The sequence below is a fragment of the Miniopterus natalensis genome, chromosome 1 (genome assembly GCF_054644295.1).
Source record: "Miniopterus natalensis isolate mMinNat1 chromosome 1, mMinNat1.hap1, whole genome shotgun sequence".
In the NCBI taxonomy this organism is placed as follows: Eukaryota; Metazoa; Chordata; class Mammalia; order Chiroptera; family Miniopteridae; genus Miniopterus; species Miniopterus natalensis.
In genome coordinates this window covers 65,479,753-65,496,638 of record NC_142081.1, presented here as the reverse complement: position 1 = coordinate 65,496,638, position 16,886 = coordinate 65,479,753, and the positions used below count along the sequence as shown (strand labels likewise).

At 45.7% G+C, this 16,886-nt stretch overlaps 1 protein-coding gene and 1 pseudogene across 1 annotated transcript in view; both read right to left on the bottom strand.

The window, feature by feature from the left end:
- RYR3 (ryanodine receptor 3) overlaps positions 1–16,886 on the bottom strand; it is a 472,085-nt gene that overhangs the window by 168,038 nt on the left and 287,161 nt on the right. Inside the window, exons 30-34 of the mRNA XM_087815056.1 lie at positions 9,893–10,101; positions 8,071–8,246; positions 7,154–7,190; positions 5,508–5,671; positions 2,338–2,503 (exon numbers count right to left, since the gene is read on the bottom strand). Coding sequence (XP_087671182.1) covers positions 2,338–2,503; positions 5,508–5,671; positions 7,154–7,190; positions 8,071–8,246; positions 9,893–10,101 — 752 coding nt within the window. The remainder of the gene's footprint in view (positions 1–2,337; positions 2,504–5,507; positions 5,672–7,153; positions 7,191–8,070; positions 8,247–9,892; positions 10,102–16,886) is intronic.
- LOC148094164 (large ribosomal subunit protein eL34 pseudogene) lies at positions 15,348–15,712 on the bottom strand (annotated as a pseudogene).

The window sequence follows — 16,886 nt, the reverse complement described above, 5'->3', positions numbered from 1 at the left end:
ATTCGCGTGAAGCAGAGGCAGCCATCCCAGAAGGGTAGGAACCAGCTCAGAGAAGACAAGTGATCAGCCCACTGTCACCCAGGAACTACTGGAAAGATGGGCTTAAAAATGGCCAGTGTCCTGCTCTCTGTGGGACACTGACATCGTGGGCTCAACATCGTGGGCTCTTCCTTGAGGAAGGCTGGTAACTGCCGCTTCAAATGCCATCGCTTATTTATTTATTTAGGGACTTCCGAAGCCCAACTAGCCTGAAGTTATTAGATGCTTTAGAGCTCTCAGCAGCTCAGGGAGGACCCTTCAGTCAAACTCATTTCAAATTTAATGGGAAAAAGCTAATGGATTCTGAAGACAGAGTAATGTACATAAGCAGTTTCTCAAGGGACTGGGGGGAGGGTGGGATTAGAAAGTACTAGGAGAATACAGCCTGGTTTCACAAAGGCCTGTTTCTGGGAACGGCTGGTTGGGCCCCCACTTCTGGACCAAGCCTGCTGCACGGTGTCGATGATTCTACCTTTTTCCAGGAACAGAAGGAGGTGCACACACTGCAGGGGGTCCAGAGAGGACGCAGCTGCCTCCATGCCAGCAGGCCGTCCCAGGAACCCCAAAAGGGATCAGCCCACCTGATCTTAGTCACCAAACATTTCAGATTTGGGGAAGCTACTGGATGTCTCCTCTCTGGATGCCATCTCCCCAACCACAAGCCAGAAAATGACTGCCAAGAGGCATTTCAGCCTGGAGGCTGCAACCTGGGGCTGATTCTGGGTTTTATCCATTTACATAGCACTGGGATGCTTTTCACTAGCTGCCGTTGGCTAAGCTTCATTAAACAGGGCATGTCATTGTCCTGGGTTGGCAACCTTCAGGAGGTCCTCAGTTCTTATCAATACCTGCCTCCTTTCTAAGTGGATTTCTCAACCACAATCCACAGAGGCCCCACACCAGTCTGTCCACTGTTGCTCAAACACACAGTACCTTATGCTTCCCTGTTTCCATAACGCGTCACACTCCCTGTGCCAGTCTTTCAACCTACTACACTTCCCTCGCTCCACAAGAAAAAAAATTTTTTTTTTTTGCTTCAAAATCAGGGTTTCTTCATCATGAGCACTTTTCTGACCACTCAATGGAGGTGAGCTCTTCCTTGTCTGAAGTCAAATAACACTCTGTCTGCACATACATGAGACTCTCCAGTCTATCCTCACAATGTCAAGAAGAAGGTTTAATGCAGAAATTTAACTCATCTTAGCCTTTCCCAGGTGTGCTCTGTAGAACTCCAGGCTTACAGAGTACTACTAACTGTTAAAGCAAAAAAAAAAAAAAAAGCAAAGCTCTTCTTGGTTAAATAGTATGAGAAATGCTTCGGTAGATAGGTTTCTTCTAAAGTATTTCTCAAAGTCGATGTTTGTTGGAAAACTTCTAGAGGAGGGTATGATATGTGGCATTTTCCAAGCTTCCATGGCCACCAGACATGAAGATCCTACTTAAGGGAAATCAGCTTTTTTTTTCATTATTGTGTAATTTTATTTTTGTTCACATCTTTTTTTGGTCCATTTTTTAAAAACAATTTTTTAAATCACAGTTTACATTCAATATTATTTTGTATGAGTTTCAGATGTACAGCACAGTGGTTAGAAAATCATATACTTTACGAAGTGTTCCCCCGGATATTTCCGGCACCCACCTGGCACCATCCGTAGTTATTACAATATTATTGACTGCAGGCTTCTGGTGCTTAATGACAGGTAAACCTACATGTGTACAACTGATGCTTTTCCTGATGAGTTCTATCAAAGTACACAGAATGTAATAGGAAAACACATTATTTACATACATGCATTTTAAAAGGACCCTGTAAGGAACCCATAGGGAATGAGACTCATCTTCTGCAAAGGGAATACTCCCTGGCAAATTAACCAGCTTGTACGGGTCTATATTTGATTACAGAAGTTTCTTAAAGCAAGGAGTATCTCCGTTCACCTCTTAAACTTTGCATCTTGTATGGCCCAGGTGACATAAAAGTAGCACAGGAAATATTTATGGAATAAATGAATAACCTTTTAGAGCCCATCACCAAGGAAAAACCCTCTTATCTTCTAGAAAGATGATCAGCATATATGATCAACCAAAAGAATACGATAGTTTCACACACACACATCCCATTTTTTTCCCTTTCTGGACAAAATGAAGCCACTCTACTCATTTATTGTTTGTTTTCCTAGATGGCTTGTGGGCCACAAGGGCTCATCATCTGCGCACGCTCTGATGGGGATGCTCAGTATGAGAATGAGGAGAGACCTAAGATGGGGACACCACTGTCTTGTCCCCAGAAACTGTCCCTACCTGGTAGCAGGTGCCAAGCTCTCTCCCATTGGCCGAGAAGGACAACATGCCCATTGCCAGATCCACAAGGCAGCCGATCTCCAGGTCCACGTTGCTGCGGCTTGATCGCTGGGAAGTGGCCACAATGTCCCCACCCCAGACCATGTAGCAGTTGCTGCGCTTCACACTAGGAGCCAAAAAGATGAAAGGCACAGAGTGGGGACTGGGGCAGCTTGCAACCAGGACTCAGGGGTGGACTGCCCAGGCTTTCCAGTCCGCCCCAATGACTTGTTTTCTTAAATGAATTCGTTCAGCTTCAGCCCAGTTTCCTCAGGCACAAACCTCTCAGTTTAGGGATGTGACAGTCTATCAGGCTACTTCGGTCCACAGAGCCTAATGCTTGGGGAACTGTTTCCCGGCTCAATGTTGGTCTACCTTTCTGAACCAGAGAATGGGGATGGAAGAATTCTCCCCTTAGAGATGGGAAATGGAGGCACAAGCAGGGTGCCCGCCATACTCAGACGTATATAGGCACTTGGTATCAGAGGCAGGATAAAAAATCTGGTTTCAGAGTCCTAGCCCAGTGTCAGGGCAAAAAATCTGTAAGACACTTGGAAACTCAGGGCCACATTCCTTAGGACGGCAGGCCTGGGCCTGGGAAGACTTGCAAAGTAGGTCAAGTTGGTCTCATGCCCTCCCAGCCCCCTGGAGTCTTCCCTAACTTCCAGCTGGGGTGCCTTTCTCAGCAAGCTGTCTACCAACCCACAGAATGTAATCTCCATTGTAGGCACCATTATTTAGATTTAAAAGTCAAATATAATAACCAAAAAGCCATCAAGGCTCCAAAGCCTGGTTCCTTAATTGTAAGATTTCAAATTTCGGGAGGGGTTAAGAGAAATGGCACAGTGGCAAAGGTGATTCCTGAACCCTTTGCTCTGGCTGTGGGCAGGGGACAGCTGACTAGGTAGCTCCTCCTAGTCCAGTCCTGGAGTACATCATCGGAGGAACCCGGTCACTTGAAGCAACACAAAGTGATTTTTCTCAGGTTAAACGAGAGTGAGTCTATACCTGATGGAAGGGAAACCCCTTTAAACATCCTAAGGTCAATCTGATTTGACCTTGGACAGCCAAGGGTTTGATAAGAATTCTCCAAGGTTCTTTCCAGCTCTAGAAGTCTATTACCCACCCCCTCCACTGCAAATCCCCTTTGTAAGTCACTTTGTGGCCACTGCCCAAAGATCAAGTGCTGTCCCCCTCCTCACCTGGCTGGTTCCTCAGTGCGAAGCCCTCAGGCAGGGCCAGTGCAAATTGCTCCTTCCAAGGAGTTAGAGCCATTGCTAGATTTCCATTAAGGTTAAACTGCAGCCATGTTACTACTGCTTTTTAGTGATTAGGGTACTAAGTATATTGGTGACTACTACAGGATTCAATTAATAATGCACTGAAACAGTGAGAGAGTGAAGTGCCATGATTTGGTCATAATTTAAAGGGCCCAAACTTGAAATAACCTAAAAACCTGAAAATCGATCCTGTTTTTATCTGTCATGCAAGAGACAAAGAAGGATTACTGAGGACCTACTATATACTGGGTCTGATTCTAGGTGCTGATGTTTCACTTAATTTTCACAATAAATGCTGTCACCGAGGCTCAGATAAATCATGCGTGGCAAGGCACAGCCAGGAAATGGGAGCAATACACCCAACTGGGATGAGCACATACATCTGCCTTTTGATTTTCTGATTGGAAAGGAAAGTCTGGATTGTCAACTGCTTTCACATACTTTCCTTGCCAGCCTGAACCAGATGTTGCTTATAGCATCTACTTTGGATCTCATTACATGATAGACATTCAGCAACGGTAATAATTGCAGTTAATGTTTACTGAGTGCCCGGGCTGTGGCACTGTTCCAGGCATTTTTCTATGCATTATCTCATTCATTCCTCATAACTCTGTAGCAGCAATTTTCAACCATTGTCAACTCATGGCACACATAAACCAATTACTAAGATTCTGCAGCACACCAAAAAAATGTATCATATTTTTTGCTGATCTGACAAAAAAAAAAAAGGTATAATTTTGATTCATTCATACTGAATGGCTATTGTGTTGGCTGTTGTCATTTTTTTTATTTGACAACCTAAGGGGAAAGAGGTCAGTGCCCTTGACTAGTCAGGTATTGCATGTTTTAAAAATTCTTGGGGCACACCAGTGTGCTGTGGCACACCAGTTGAAAATCACTGTTCTGTAGGATAGAAACTATTATTCTCATTTTACAGATGAGGAAATTGAACCCAGGGAGGTTAGTGACTGGTCCAAAGTCACACCTCTGGTAAGTACTGGAACCCAGTTTAAAATACAGGCGGTTTGCTTTCAGAGTCTGTGCTCTTAATCACCTGCCTACAGCGATTGTACCTGAGCCCCGACCACTAGTCTTTGATGAGCCAGTAGCATCCAAAGAGTGGTGACTCCAAAACCATTCCTGACTTTGTAGGGATAAAGATCAGCTTGAAAAATAATGTATTATATCTCTACACATGTCTGCATGAGGAAAGACTCCATTCAATCTCAGGTAGAAACAGACATGGCCAACAGACATGGTCTCCTGGGCCACAGCTGGCCAAGAATTCTCTTTCTGGTGACAGTGCCAATGGACTGGTGGGAGGATGTGGGTGTGCCCAAAATGTGTTTCCCTAAAGATCCCTAATTCTTACTCAGTGGTTATTATGCATGAATTTGCAATGTCTCTTTTATGTTGTTCGTGGTGTCAGTCATGACAAACTCGGGATGAGGAGTTCTGACTTGATCAGCTGCTGTGTGACGTGGTACATCATTTTATTTCTTCTGAAGTGACTTCTCTCAAGCATCCAGGGACTGTTCCCTGTCATGATGGTGTAGAAATTGGGTTTGCCCAGAAATCATGGAGAAGAGTCTGAAACGGAGCCCAGACCTCCCAATGGTCCACTTGTACCTCCCATCCCTGAGTCATGTTTTATAGACATGATGAAATTCTCCACTTTTTTCACTAATAACATGTCTCCCGTCATAGTACCCACTCCCATCCTTTTACTTAAGGACTTAGGCCTGTGCTTCATTTTCCCTTTTTAACAGATGCTGGATGTTTCCTTCTTTTGGGGTGTGAGGGTTAGAGGAAAAAAGGCTACTGAGGGGAGGGAGTGAGGAGTCTCCTTACCTTTCATGGACTCGGCCTCTTTCATCCCCCAGAGTAACAGTCACTGTACAGTTTTTATTCAGGTCAAACTTTTCACTGTATAGGTGATAGTCCGGAGTCACCCATCCGACCCAGACGCAGGACGGATCCTGTCCGGCAAAGATGCGGATCGCATAGTAGCACTGCTGGAGAGAGACCAGGCGAGGGAGAGGCACTGAGCTGGGGGAGCGTGCTCAGGAGGCAGAAACAGTGGTGAAGCCACTGCCCTCTTTCCTTAAAAGTGCACCCGGTTCGAGGGGTGCACTTCAGGCTTGGAAGAAGGGGTGCCTAGAGAGTTCGGCTTCCTTATTTTCCTCTCGTCTGTTGTGCTTTAGCACTGAGAATCAAGCCCTTCATCTACCACTCTTTGCTCAGAGGTCTTGCTGAGGAAGTAAGTGGCAGCCACTCGGAGTGGCCAGCACAGAGCCCTCACTGTCTGGCCACTGTCTTTGCCCTGAGAGTGGAGACAGCCGAGGCTCAGAACTCCTGCTACACTTCCCACTTCTACAGGGAAATTCAGGATTTTTTTGGGAAACTCTTGAAAAAGATGCTTTGAAATGAAGCCCCTATGTGGCCAAACATGCTTTATGTGACCCTCAGGCTCATCGCCACAGCAGTTCTCGGTGGATGTCATAACACTACAGTGTATCCCTATGTTATAACAATAAGGCTTTAAGGTAAGTGACTGCTTCACCGTGTTCTTTATGAAACTGAGCACATTCGCTCTTCATGAAGTTACTTCTGTTTGTTGTCTGTCATCTTTTTTTAACTGGAAGATAAAAGGATAAGTCAGTCAGCCCGGGGCTTGAATCTTGGCACTGGCAGCTATTCATCGTGTGACCCTGGACAAGTCATATGTCTTTTCTGTGCCTCAGGGTACATAATGCTGCCCATCTCGCGGGGTCGCTGCGGGAATTAAGTGGGCAGGTGGTGCCATGTGCCTAGCGCACGTGCCCTGCACAGTCTAAGCATGGACTCTTCCTCTGGAAGGCAGTTAACCTATAGGATAACATAACAGAAGGGTGACATGCATTTCTTCCACACACACAAAAAAAAGTTGTTTTTTTTTTGTTTGTTTTTGTCAGGTGCTAAAAGAAGAATGAGAGAGAGAAAGAAATTAGGACGTCTTGCTTTCTGATGACTACCTAGCTATAGAAAAGGGACAAAAATGAGCCTCCTATTTTCTGGGCTGGTTCCCTGGCTCCTTTTTCTCACTTGATGGCTTTCAACATGATTCCTGGCACAACTCAGAGAGACGGGAGAGTTGATTCATAGAAGTTTACATAAACGAGCAAAGAAAAGAATTAAACTGAGACCCCCCCCCAACTGATGTGCATTTCAATTAGAAAGGCAGTGCTGGGTCCCAGGTGGCAGATGGGCAACAAGTGCGCAGTGATGCCCAATTAGATGCTCCAGGTAGAGCTCTGCTTGGCACTGAATGAATGTCTTTTCTTCCCCCATCTAAGAAATGCCATAGATATGCTTTGGAAGCATCAAGATGGATATTAAAAGGCAGAGTAATTGGCAATTACAGAGGATCTCTAGACAGGTCTTTGCTGGAGGGGGCATATTACCAGGCACAGCAAAGACTCAAATAATTAAAACCGTAATTGAGAACATTTACTTACTGTGGTTGTTTGAGAGAGTATTTCTTGCATCTGTTTCCTGGAGGGAAGATAATCCGTGTCTTAGTTATTTGGCTGTAGAGAGAATTCCACAATTCTGACAGGCTACTGATCTACCTTTAATGATGACGGCGAGTTTAAGAAACTATTTCCTGTACACAAGTGATCTCAACTGGTCTTGGGACTTGTTCACTTGTAACCTGCTACCACAAGCCAGGGCTGCGACTTCCAACTGCTGTCCCTCAGCCCAGGGGGCGGGGTGTTGAAAAGATTGTAGTAATGTATGCGGGGATACATTACTCTGAATTCATTCCCCTGTTCTCTCAAGTAGCTGTGCTTGTTTGAAGCTTGGTAGGTAGTGAAACTCTAGAGAAAACCTGGACAAGACAGCTCCAAACAGGGAGACATATATCAACAATTAAAAATAAACACTGAAAGAAAGAAAGACAGCAAGGAATATATTCCTTATCAGGAAGGGAGAAATCATATTACTCATGAGTTACACAGCTTCTGGGCGGGACACTGGCCATAATAATACAAAGAAGGTGGTATTTGCCTCCAGAAGCTTCTAGTTTCACATAAAGGCAACAACAACCGTACCCTCTCCTTTTACTCCAAAAACACAGCAACTCAGGTTGCCAGGAGGCCAGTAACTCAGAGGGCTCGAGAAGAACAAACTTTTCCACTAGATGTGACCCTGTTTAGCTTGCTTGGCCCCCCAATTATGCATTGCACACACACGCACGTGTATGCCCATGTGAGTATACATACAGATCCCCATTTCTTCACCCGACTGAAGGCAAAGAGAACTCTACCCACAGAACTCTAGTTGCGCTGAGATAGAGTACGAAACACACAGATGGAAAGCCAACTTCACAACAGGCACGATCACCTCTGAGGGCTGGAGGCCTCACCCTCACCTTTTCTGGAAAGCGTCACTGTCCAGGCAGGGGCTGTGGCTGAAGGAGGAGTGGCACTCGACGGGCATGCTCAGGCGAAGGTAGATCATACTGGCATTGCTGTTCTGTGTGCCGAATGTCTTGTGAGTCACCTTGAGGCATGGAGGGCTGTCCATGGTGCTGTCGATCCTCACAACCTGGAAACACCATGGGTCCTTTATCTGACACACGAAGGAGCCTGACCTTGACCCTGTCCCTCCTTCCCTCACTGACATTACGTATGGCAAGGCTTTCTGCGAACTGTAAAAGGTGTCACCAATGATAACCAAGCCATTACTCTCATCCCTACTTGGACCTTACCCAATAGAAAAGAACAGATTTCCCTCTGGCTGGAGAAATTAGAGATTTAAAAAACTCCTACTGGGTTTTCTGCAAGGTCAGGGGTGGAGAACAGGTGTAAGACAGGGGCAAGTATCTAGATAATGCAGCACAGTGTCCACCGAGGCTGACCTTTCAGGTCAGGGGGCAAGTGGCTAAAGAAAATCTTCCCAAAGATTTCCATTGTCAGCGGGCATGAGAATATTTAAGGAAGAGGGTGCTGGATAGCCCAAAGCTCAAGAAGAAAAATCACAGCTTCCTCCGAGGGCCCTGTTCCCATCCGTGCACTTCCCATCTCTGCCACAGTCAGTGCCTGAGCGCTGAGGCTTCCCGAAGCCCCTCTACATACCAGGGACATTCCCAGCACCAGGGCACAAGCATTGCAGGGAACAGGGTTGGAGGAAGAAAATTCTAAACTGGAATTTTAAAAATGCATGTCAGGGTTTGCGGGGGGAGAGAAAGTAAAATGGGATAAAATGGGACTTACAATAACAATGTTCTCATGATCCAAGCATTTCTCCCTGCATTCTAGAGACTAGTTTTCACCCTGGGGTCCATGGGTGTGCTCAGATATTTTTGTGTGGTTTGTAGATTTTTCCAAATGAAGGATCTCTAGATTCCATCAGTTTGTCAAAGGGGTTCATGACCCCCAACAGTTTATGAGTCAGCTTTCAAAAGCAATGGCTAGGTAGGAATCTGAGAAATAAAATTCTTCACTGTGTAAGACTGTGGGGAAAAGTGGGGGGCTAAGAGTCGGTGCCTGTTGAATTTAGATTGGAAGGTGAGTTAAGGGAACTTAGCGTCAGGTAGAAGCAAGCTATTCAATCTGATGCTTCAATGAGCTTATCTGCTGACTTTCCATCAGCGCCCCGCCCCCACCCCCATCATGAGGAAACCGTGGTGTGCACGGGCAAAACAGGGCTGAGTAGGTATAGATTCAGAACCCAAATCAGGCTCCCTACAATCTTTGCCTCCACTTACCTTCCCCTACGAGATGGCAGCAAGATAATTAACGACTACACCTCGGCTTAAAATGCTGGCAATGATTCTGCAGAAATTAAACAGGGCCTAGAAGACATCCGTTTATGAAAAGAGAGGAAGCACGTCCAGGACATCTTAAACACAGGCTCTGAACTTTTCTAGGAAAACGATGTTTAAGGTCTCTGAATATCTTGGTGCTATGACAATGGCAGTATAGCAATGCCTGGAGAAAACAGGTGGCCCGAAGGCTTGGAGGCTGGTCTGCAAGGTTATATCTGAAAGGTGGTTGCCATCTGTAAGATGCCACTGAGCTGCCCCAATTAAGGCGTCTGCAGCTTCAGCTCTGAGGGCCAGCAAGGAGGGGGCTGGTAAGCAGCCAGGACAGAAACTTAGGTAAGCAGCTGCCCTGTGACAGGGGCATTAGCAGGAGCTTAGTGCCTTGGCCCATGTGCCTTGCCAGTTCCACCCCGGCCTGTAACATTACCTCTATATGGGGATGATCCTTCGGCACGTTGACAAATGTCGGGAGGCGCTTGCTGAACCACATCGCAACATCTCGGTTCATGTTGACAGCAAAAGGCTCAAAGCCCTCTTGGAGGCCGCACATGGTATAAAACTTGAAGGTACTGGCGTCCATCCCGAGATTCATGCGGCCGATCTGAGACAGTCCCAGAGAGCAGATGGGCACAAAGCCTGCAGAATGGTGAAGAAGGGCCCAGCCTCAGCCCACAGTGCAGTCCCAGGAGGCTGCGAGGAAGCCAGACCTTTGCTTCCTTAACAGCTTTGAGTCCCGGCCAGAAAGATCCTTTGTCTTACTTCCTGGCACATAAACTCAGCAACAGGAGGCACATGGAGATTATGGCTGCCCATGGTGTACGGGAAAGAAAAGTAGTTTGATTCAAAATAATTTGGGGGAAAAAAAAACCAATCATCCAGGCAAGATTATTCTTAAGCTGTAAATAAACATAAGCTGGACAAGTAAAACTGATAAGAGAAAAAGTACAATTCTTTATCTATGCCTTAGTTAAAACTGCTGTTGGCCCTGGGAAATTTTAAATACTGCTCCAAACAGAACAGCACAAAAGCCTGAAGAATGATTGGGTGCAAAGGTCTCACTTTTCTAGATCTCAGCATATTCCCCAGGGAGATGAGAGCTCTAATGGTTCTGCCCATTCCAAGGATAGGATACGATTCTGAGACATTTTATATGCTGACTCTATGCCTCTGCTTGTTTACAAAACACAGCCTCCAACCCCCACCCTCCTACTCTACGGTATGGCCCCCGCCTAAGCAGGAAGACAAGGGTTTTGAGGAGCAGCTGTGGAAAGCTCTCCGCCCCCCTACAGTTCTTGCCTCTCCAAGCTCGCACCACGTTAAAAAAAAAACGCTGCCTTGCCCAATAGACCAAAGCAGAAGTTTGAACTGTTTGGTGTTCCTCTTTGTGGACTATTTATAAATCATAATTGTGGACCAACAAATCAGCAGAGCTGGGAAAGCACTAATGATCTGGGATTTGGGAAGATGTGAGAGGCAGGTGGTTGACAGTGCTGGGAGGGGGGGCGGCTCTGAGGCTGGTGGCTAAGCCAGGCGCTGGAGCCCCTATAAAGAAAGCTGGTGTCATTTCTAGGGCAGAAATGTTTATTTAAGGGGAAATTTGAAAGCTGATTTTGGTAGCATTTACACTCAACAATAACAGCAGTACCATTTCCATAGTAGAGACCAGGGCCCATATGTTCCTAGCACGGGTGCTTACACTCTGCTATCCAAGCCACAATGTTTCTATGTACATCAGTGAAATAAGTGGGGAACCAATCCCTCACAAGCTAAGTTGGTTGCTTTCAGAAACGATGAACTTATTTAGGACACTTTAATACTGTTTAATGTGCTTTCTAAATAGAGAGCTTTAATACAATCCTAGCAGAATGAGGGTGATGTCTGTACAAAGATTCTCCTGTCAGGGCCACGAGGACTGAGGGCAGACTGGTGGCCGAGGCCCTCAGGAAGGTAGACGGATAGGCCAATCAGACCGGCGCCCATCCACACAACCTCCTGAGCGTGCTGTGCTTCTGGCACTTTCACACCAGAGATTCAGACGGATGAAACCATCTCCTTGCTATGGAGATTTTTATAAAGAAGGAACCTTTGGAAATCCGACTCCAGTGTGAAACAAGGATTGTTCATTGGCAAGTTTCTTGAGTCTCCACTGGGACAGAGGGCCCACCTATGTGCTATGAGAAGATGTGAACGAACGAGAGGAAACTGTCCTGATCCCTGGAGCTTACTGATGTGAAAATGGCAAACAGAATACAGAAGAGTCAATGTTATGCTATAAAACATCCCTACTCTCAAGACAGTGTTTTGGTCTTGGATGGGGGGGGTGGGGTAGTAACCCAACCAGAAAACTAGCACCACAGTAATTTTATGCTGGAGCCATGATCATAAAGTGTTTCAGCCTGATGTGAGCAGAGACAGGACGTCTTAAGAAAATCTCTCTTCTCCCTTCTTGTATATGAACCTGGATGGTAGAATAATTGAGCAACAGGTGTAAAAGCCTGAGTGGTAAGAAGCACAGATGAGGACTTCTGAATAACTCAGGTCACACTAGTAACTTCCTCGACCCAGTCACACTAACAAGGTAAGATACACGCAGGAAGGAAGAAAGGTAATCACATGGGGCCTTTTTTTCTAAGGAACTTAGGCTTCCCAGCATTCCTAAGCTATCAGCAGAAGAAACAACACTACTGGGGATAAAACTGAAGGCTTGAGGAGCTAACAGGCTGCACCAAGGTCATGAGAAGGGCAAGTGACAACACTGGACAAGATCCCACACCCTCTGACTCATAGTCTGGGCTGCCAGTCAGTGTACAAGAGAGGGAGTGAACGTTACAGGAATGATGCCCCAGATTTAAACAGTAGTTATGTCCCAGGGCAGGGGCTGCACTCATTATAGAGTAAAGTGCAGTCCCCATAGGGCAGGAGCCCCCTTTACAGGGAGAGCTCAACATTGCGTGAGAAAAGGTACAACAACAGGACCACAGAGGTGAAAACAATGGAAGGGGGTGTGGGGACCTCCTAGGGGATAAGTGGGTATAGCTGGGACAGCTCTTTAACGCAGCAACAGAGAAGCTAAATTCAAACCTTAAGCCAGAAAAGAGAGAACCTAGAAAGGACTGAGAACAAAGACAAATCTTTATAAAGTACCAGCATTTTCTCCTGGGGCAAAATACTTGATAACTGGATAGATTCAATCAATCAGCTCCCTCCACCCAGCGGAGCTCCTGCTAATGATCTCTTCATATTTACAATTTCTTTACTTGAGGCATTAACACTTCATGTAACTTTATAACTCTGCAAGATAAATAAAGGGGAACAATGATGATAAAGCACAACAGCTAATATTTATCAAATACTTTCTACGTACTGTCTAAGCACTGGGTTTGGGGCTTTATAGATTTCTCTCATTATTACCCCCATTTTACAGATGAGGGAACTAAGGTTTGGCAGACTGAATGACATGCTCAAGGCCTGTCACCTAGGAAGCTGCAGGGCCAGCACATGGACAAGGCAGCCTGAGGAGCGGTCCAGAGCAAACAGTGGGGAGCGAGGCTAGGGGGTCTGCTTTCTAATTTTTATCCACAATGACTTGATTTGTGACTAAGTCTTCCTTCACTTTTACAAGTGATTTTCCTAAGTGTCATGTAGTTGCCCAGTTGGCCTGCAGATCAGGCAGCCAGCCTGAGATCCATGACCACAAGACCTAGGACTGAAGACTCCAGGCTGCTTAGAGGAAAAGGGTTACCTCTCACAACTGGCCACGTGGCTCCCGAGAATGAAACTGGATTAAGAAGTTCCACCTGGTAAGGCCACCTGGCAGTACTATGAGCACGGACTCTCATAAGCACTTTGCACACAACCCAACTCATCCAGGAAGGGAACGGCAAGAGCACGTGCACTTGAATCCTGCAGACGACCCCCGCTTCAGATAAACTTTGCAGCGCAAGGCTTCCTACTGATTTTGTGACTAGGAAGGGGGATAGCCAGGAGGTCACCTTTTTATAATTCAGGAGCTTGGAAAGAAACCAATTCTCTAGAAAATCCAAACTGTGAATCATTTTTAATCCATTTCAAACTGAAGAAAGACATGAGAGCAAATCACTACCAGTCATGGAAAAGCAGATCTTGGAGAGAAGTGCTTAGATGACTGCCCAGACCATTCCTGGGGTGTTTCTGCGAGTCTCAATCCAACAGTACGTGTTTTACCCAATAATTTTCATTTCCCGCTAAGCCTCATGAAGATGGAGTTGAGGGATAGTGCTGAGTTTGTAACAAGCCATGTAGAAAACACAGGAAACAAAAGGCATGCTTCCCTGTCATGGCCAGTGTCTGAAGCATAGCACCCATCAGCAGAAAGAATGACAGGGGACTCTTGGTGCCATCGTGTTTGTGTGCAGATGGCAGTGACACTCCTGGCAAGTAAGTTTCACCTGCTGCCTCTGGAAGAGCTGCCAGCAGAGCTGGGGGAGCTGTTAAACCCCCGCAGGCTAATGGAAGGAACAGGCCAGGGGGCTGCCCCTGCAGACCCTAAAGCTGTAGCAGGAGCAGGATGCCCCCCCAGGGAGTGCCAGGCAGGGAGACAGAACAGGAGACTGGCACTAATGCCTCTTCCAGACGTCACGTTCTGAGGTCTGGCAGGATGATCAGGATTTTATCTTCCTTCCCTTTAAATGGAATAAAAGAGAAGACTGATAGCAAAGGTTTCACCAAAGAAGCTTCTGAGCTTCCAGGTGCCTTCAGGTGACAACATTAAGAGCTGCAATGGTCAGGGCCAGGGATCAAGGAAGGGAACAATAATTAGAAAAACTCTAATGAGGCAGATAAGAGTACATAATCTATGATGCAGAAGAAGATGGCGATAACAGCTTATAAGTAACCCAGAGAAAAACAGCCATGAATTTTAATGTCTGCCCCCATTCCTTCTCTCAAAGGACTAAAAACTTCCCACAGCACAACTCCCACTAGGATAATGCCCTGAATCAAGGCCAGGAGGCTGGCGACCAGAACACAAGCACATAGGGGATTTTGCTTTTTGAGGGCTACAATGCACAAAAATGTTTTGTTTGCAACAGATGCTTTTCCTAACAGCTCAAGGCGAGAACTGTTGCCTCTTTCCACTTTATACAAATGGAGAGATGCTATATGCTTATTCCAGGCCTCTGTGCCATTGTTATCAAAGAATGGCATGCAGACTCCCTTTCAACTGCCCTTCCTGAGCTTTCGCAGAACTAACTGAAAGAGCCTTCCAATTATCTTCTGTGTTATTAAAGTGCGATATGATACTACAGTATAATATGCTAACATAATACAGTACAATTCTATTATAAAACTGCTTCCTAGTAATAGACTTTGTTATTCTGAAGGTCAAATCACGTCCCTGGGCATGAACAGTCTGTGAGGCATCTCTTTCATTATAACAGATGATCTCTAAAAGCAGTTATCTTAAAATCTCTCTGTATGTTATAGCATTCCTTACTCAAACCCTACAACAGGCCCCTCCTGTGTCTTAGAGAGGGAAGTCCAAGGGTGCTTGGCCCAGATTAGACAATAAAGTATCTTGAATGAAAAGACTGAGCCTTGGTATTTGAGGCTGTGATCTGCACCTTGTCTATCTTTCCAGCTCCGTCTTCCATAAATTCCACACGCAGGTCTTCCAAACTGTCCTGCCGTTTCCTGCAGTTTCCCTGATTCGATTCCACAGCCACCCTCTAGTTATATCCCCTGAGGGGAGTACCCTTCCCGAGAGGTGGATGCCTCAGATTCTTTAACACTCAGTGTCGATCCCATTCTTACAGAATTTTCATTCTGTACTAGCATTTGCCGTTCATAACCTATGGCTTTGCATTACTATTTTTTCATTATTTTCACCTATTTGTTTTAATTACTCAGAAAAGCTTCTTTTTAAGAAAATATTTAGCTTTCTGACTCTGTGCTTTCCCTTCAACACTTTCACAGCGATTTTTCTGCTCCTCAATAAGAACAGCATGCTTGATCCTGTCGTGGACACATCTAGCACATAGGGATCCACCACCCGCCCTGCTGACATGTTTTTTCGTTTTAGATGATCTCATTAGAACTTCACAAACTCTGCGAGGTCAGTCTGGGCACATGCCACGTGCAGATTTTGGTTCTTTCCTTGTTGGTATGAAGGTAAACAATTCTATTACCAGGGGGTCGGGACTGTCTGGTTTTGTTAGAGGCAGGACGGTAGGACAGCCTCCAATGGACAGCACGTCAAAAGCTGGACCATTGTGAATGCCTGTGGACACCATCCCCAAAAGAGCTCATCTTACCTATTTTTACAACTAGAGAAAAGGCTCTTTTGGACCACTTGCAGTTGTGTGCACTGCAGACCACTGTTTCTTGGTCTTTAATGTGCATACAAACCAGTCTCCTGGCTGAACGCAATTTCTGATTCAGCAGGTCTGGTGAGGCTTGTGAATCTGCATTTCTCACAAATGGACCACACTTGAGTAGCAAGGCTTTGGACTTGCAAAGGTCTCCTAACCCTGCACAACAGACAAGATTCTTATCTCTTCTTTATGTTGAGTCAAAGCCTCCTAGAAGATAACATCCCTGGATCATGCACAGGACAGCCAGGAAAAAGTCTCCAGTCTTTCAACGCCTTCTACCCCAGGGAGCTTCCTTCCTCAAGGATGAGCCTGAACCTTCTAGTGTTTCATTCTTTCCCTGGCCTCAGGAAGACAGCAGTGCCTGTGGCGGGTAAATATCCCTATTGTCTACACTGCCCTTATCTACCTACACATTTCCTCTCCTGTGCCTCGGAACCAACCCACAAGCCTTTCTGTTTGCTGGCAACGTCTTAGAAATAGGAGTCTTTCTTTAGAACTCTGATTTTAAACCTTTCAGAAGGCATTAAAATGTGACCCCATCTGGCTTTAGCCATCCTGTCTTTCTAGGAAAATACAATGACTTGCAACCTTCATTTCCTCAAATAGGTGGCTCTCAGAAAAATCTTTAAAGCTTTTTTAGGGTAGAGCTGGATATGAATGTTGCAGATAATACGTATCCATAAAAAGCATGAAAGTGACTTATAAAGTTAAAAACATTCTGCAAACAAGGAATATTTATATTATTATATATACAGTTTCATGTACTTCTGCTGCTCTTGCCCATGCAGTCTTACCTTTTTTAGCTTTCTCTGTTGGGACTGTTTCTTTTTGTAAAGTCTCAGAGATTTAGAGCTATCAAGGAGCCCTAATCGTTTGAGAGGGGGAAATGAGATGCAAAGATGTTAAATCAAATCCACCCAAGGTGTCACAGGTGGGGAGGGACAGAGGCAGGAGGGGAGCCCAGGTCTCCTGACCCACCCACTCTGCCCCCTCCTGGCCTGAAACGAAGCAGCAGAGAGCACAGCACCCGTGTGGGCACAGCGGGAATGTCATTGCCATAGGATTTTATAT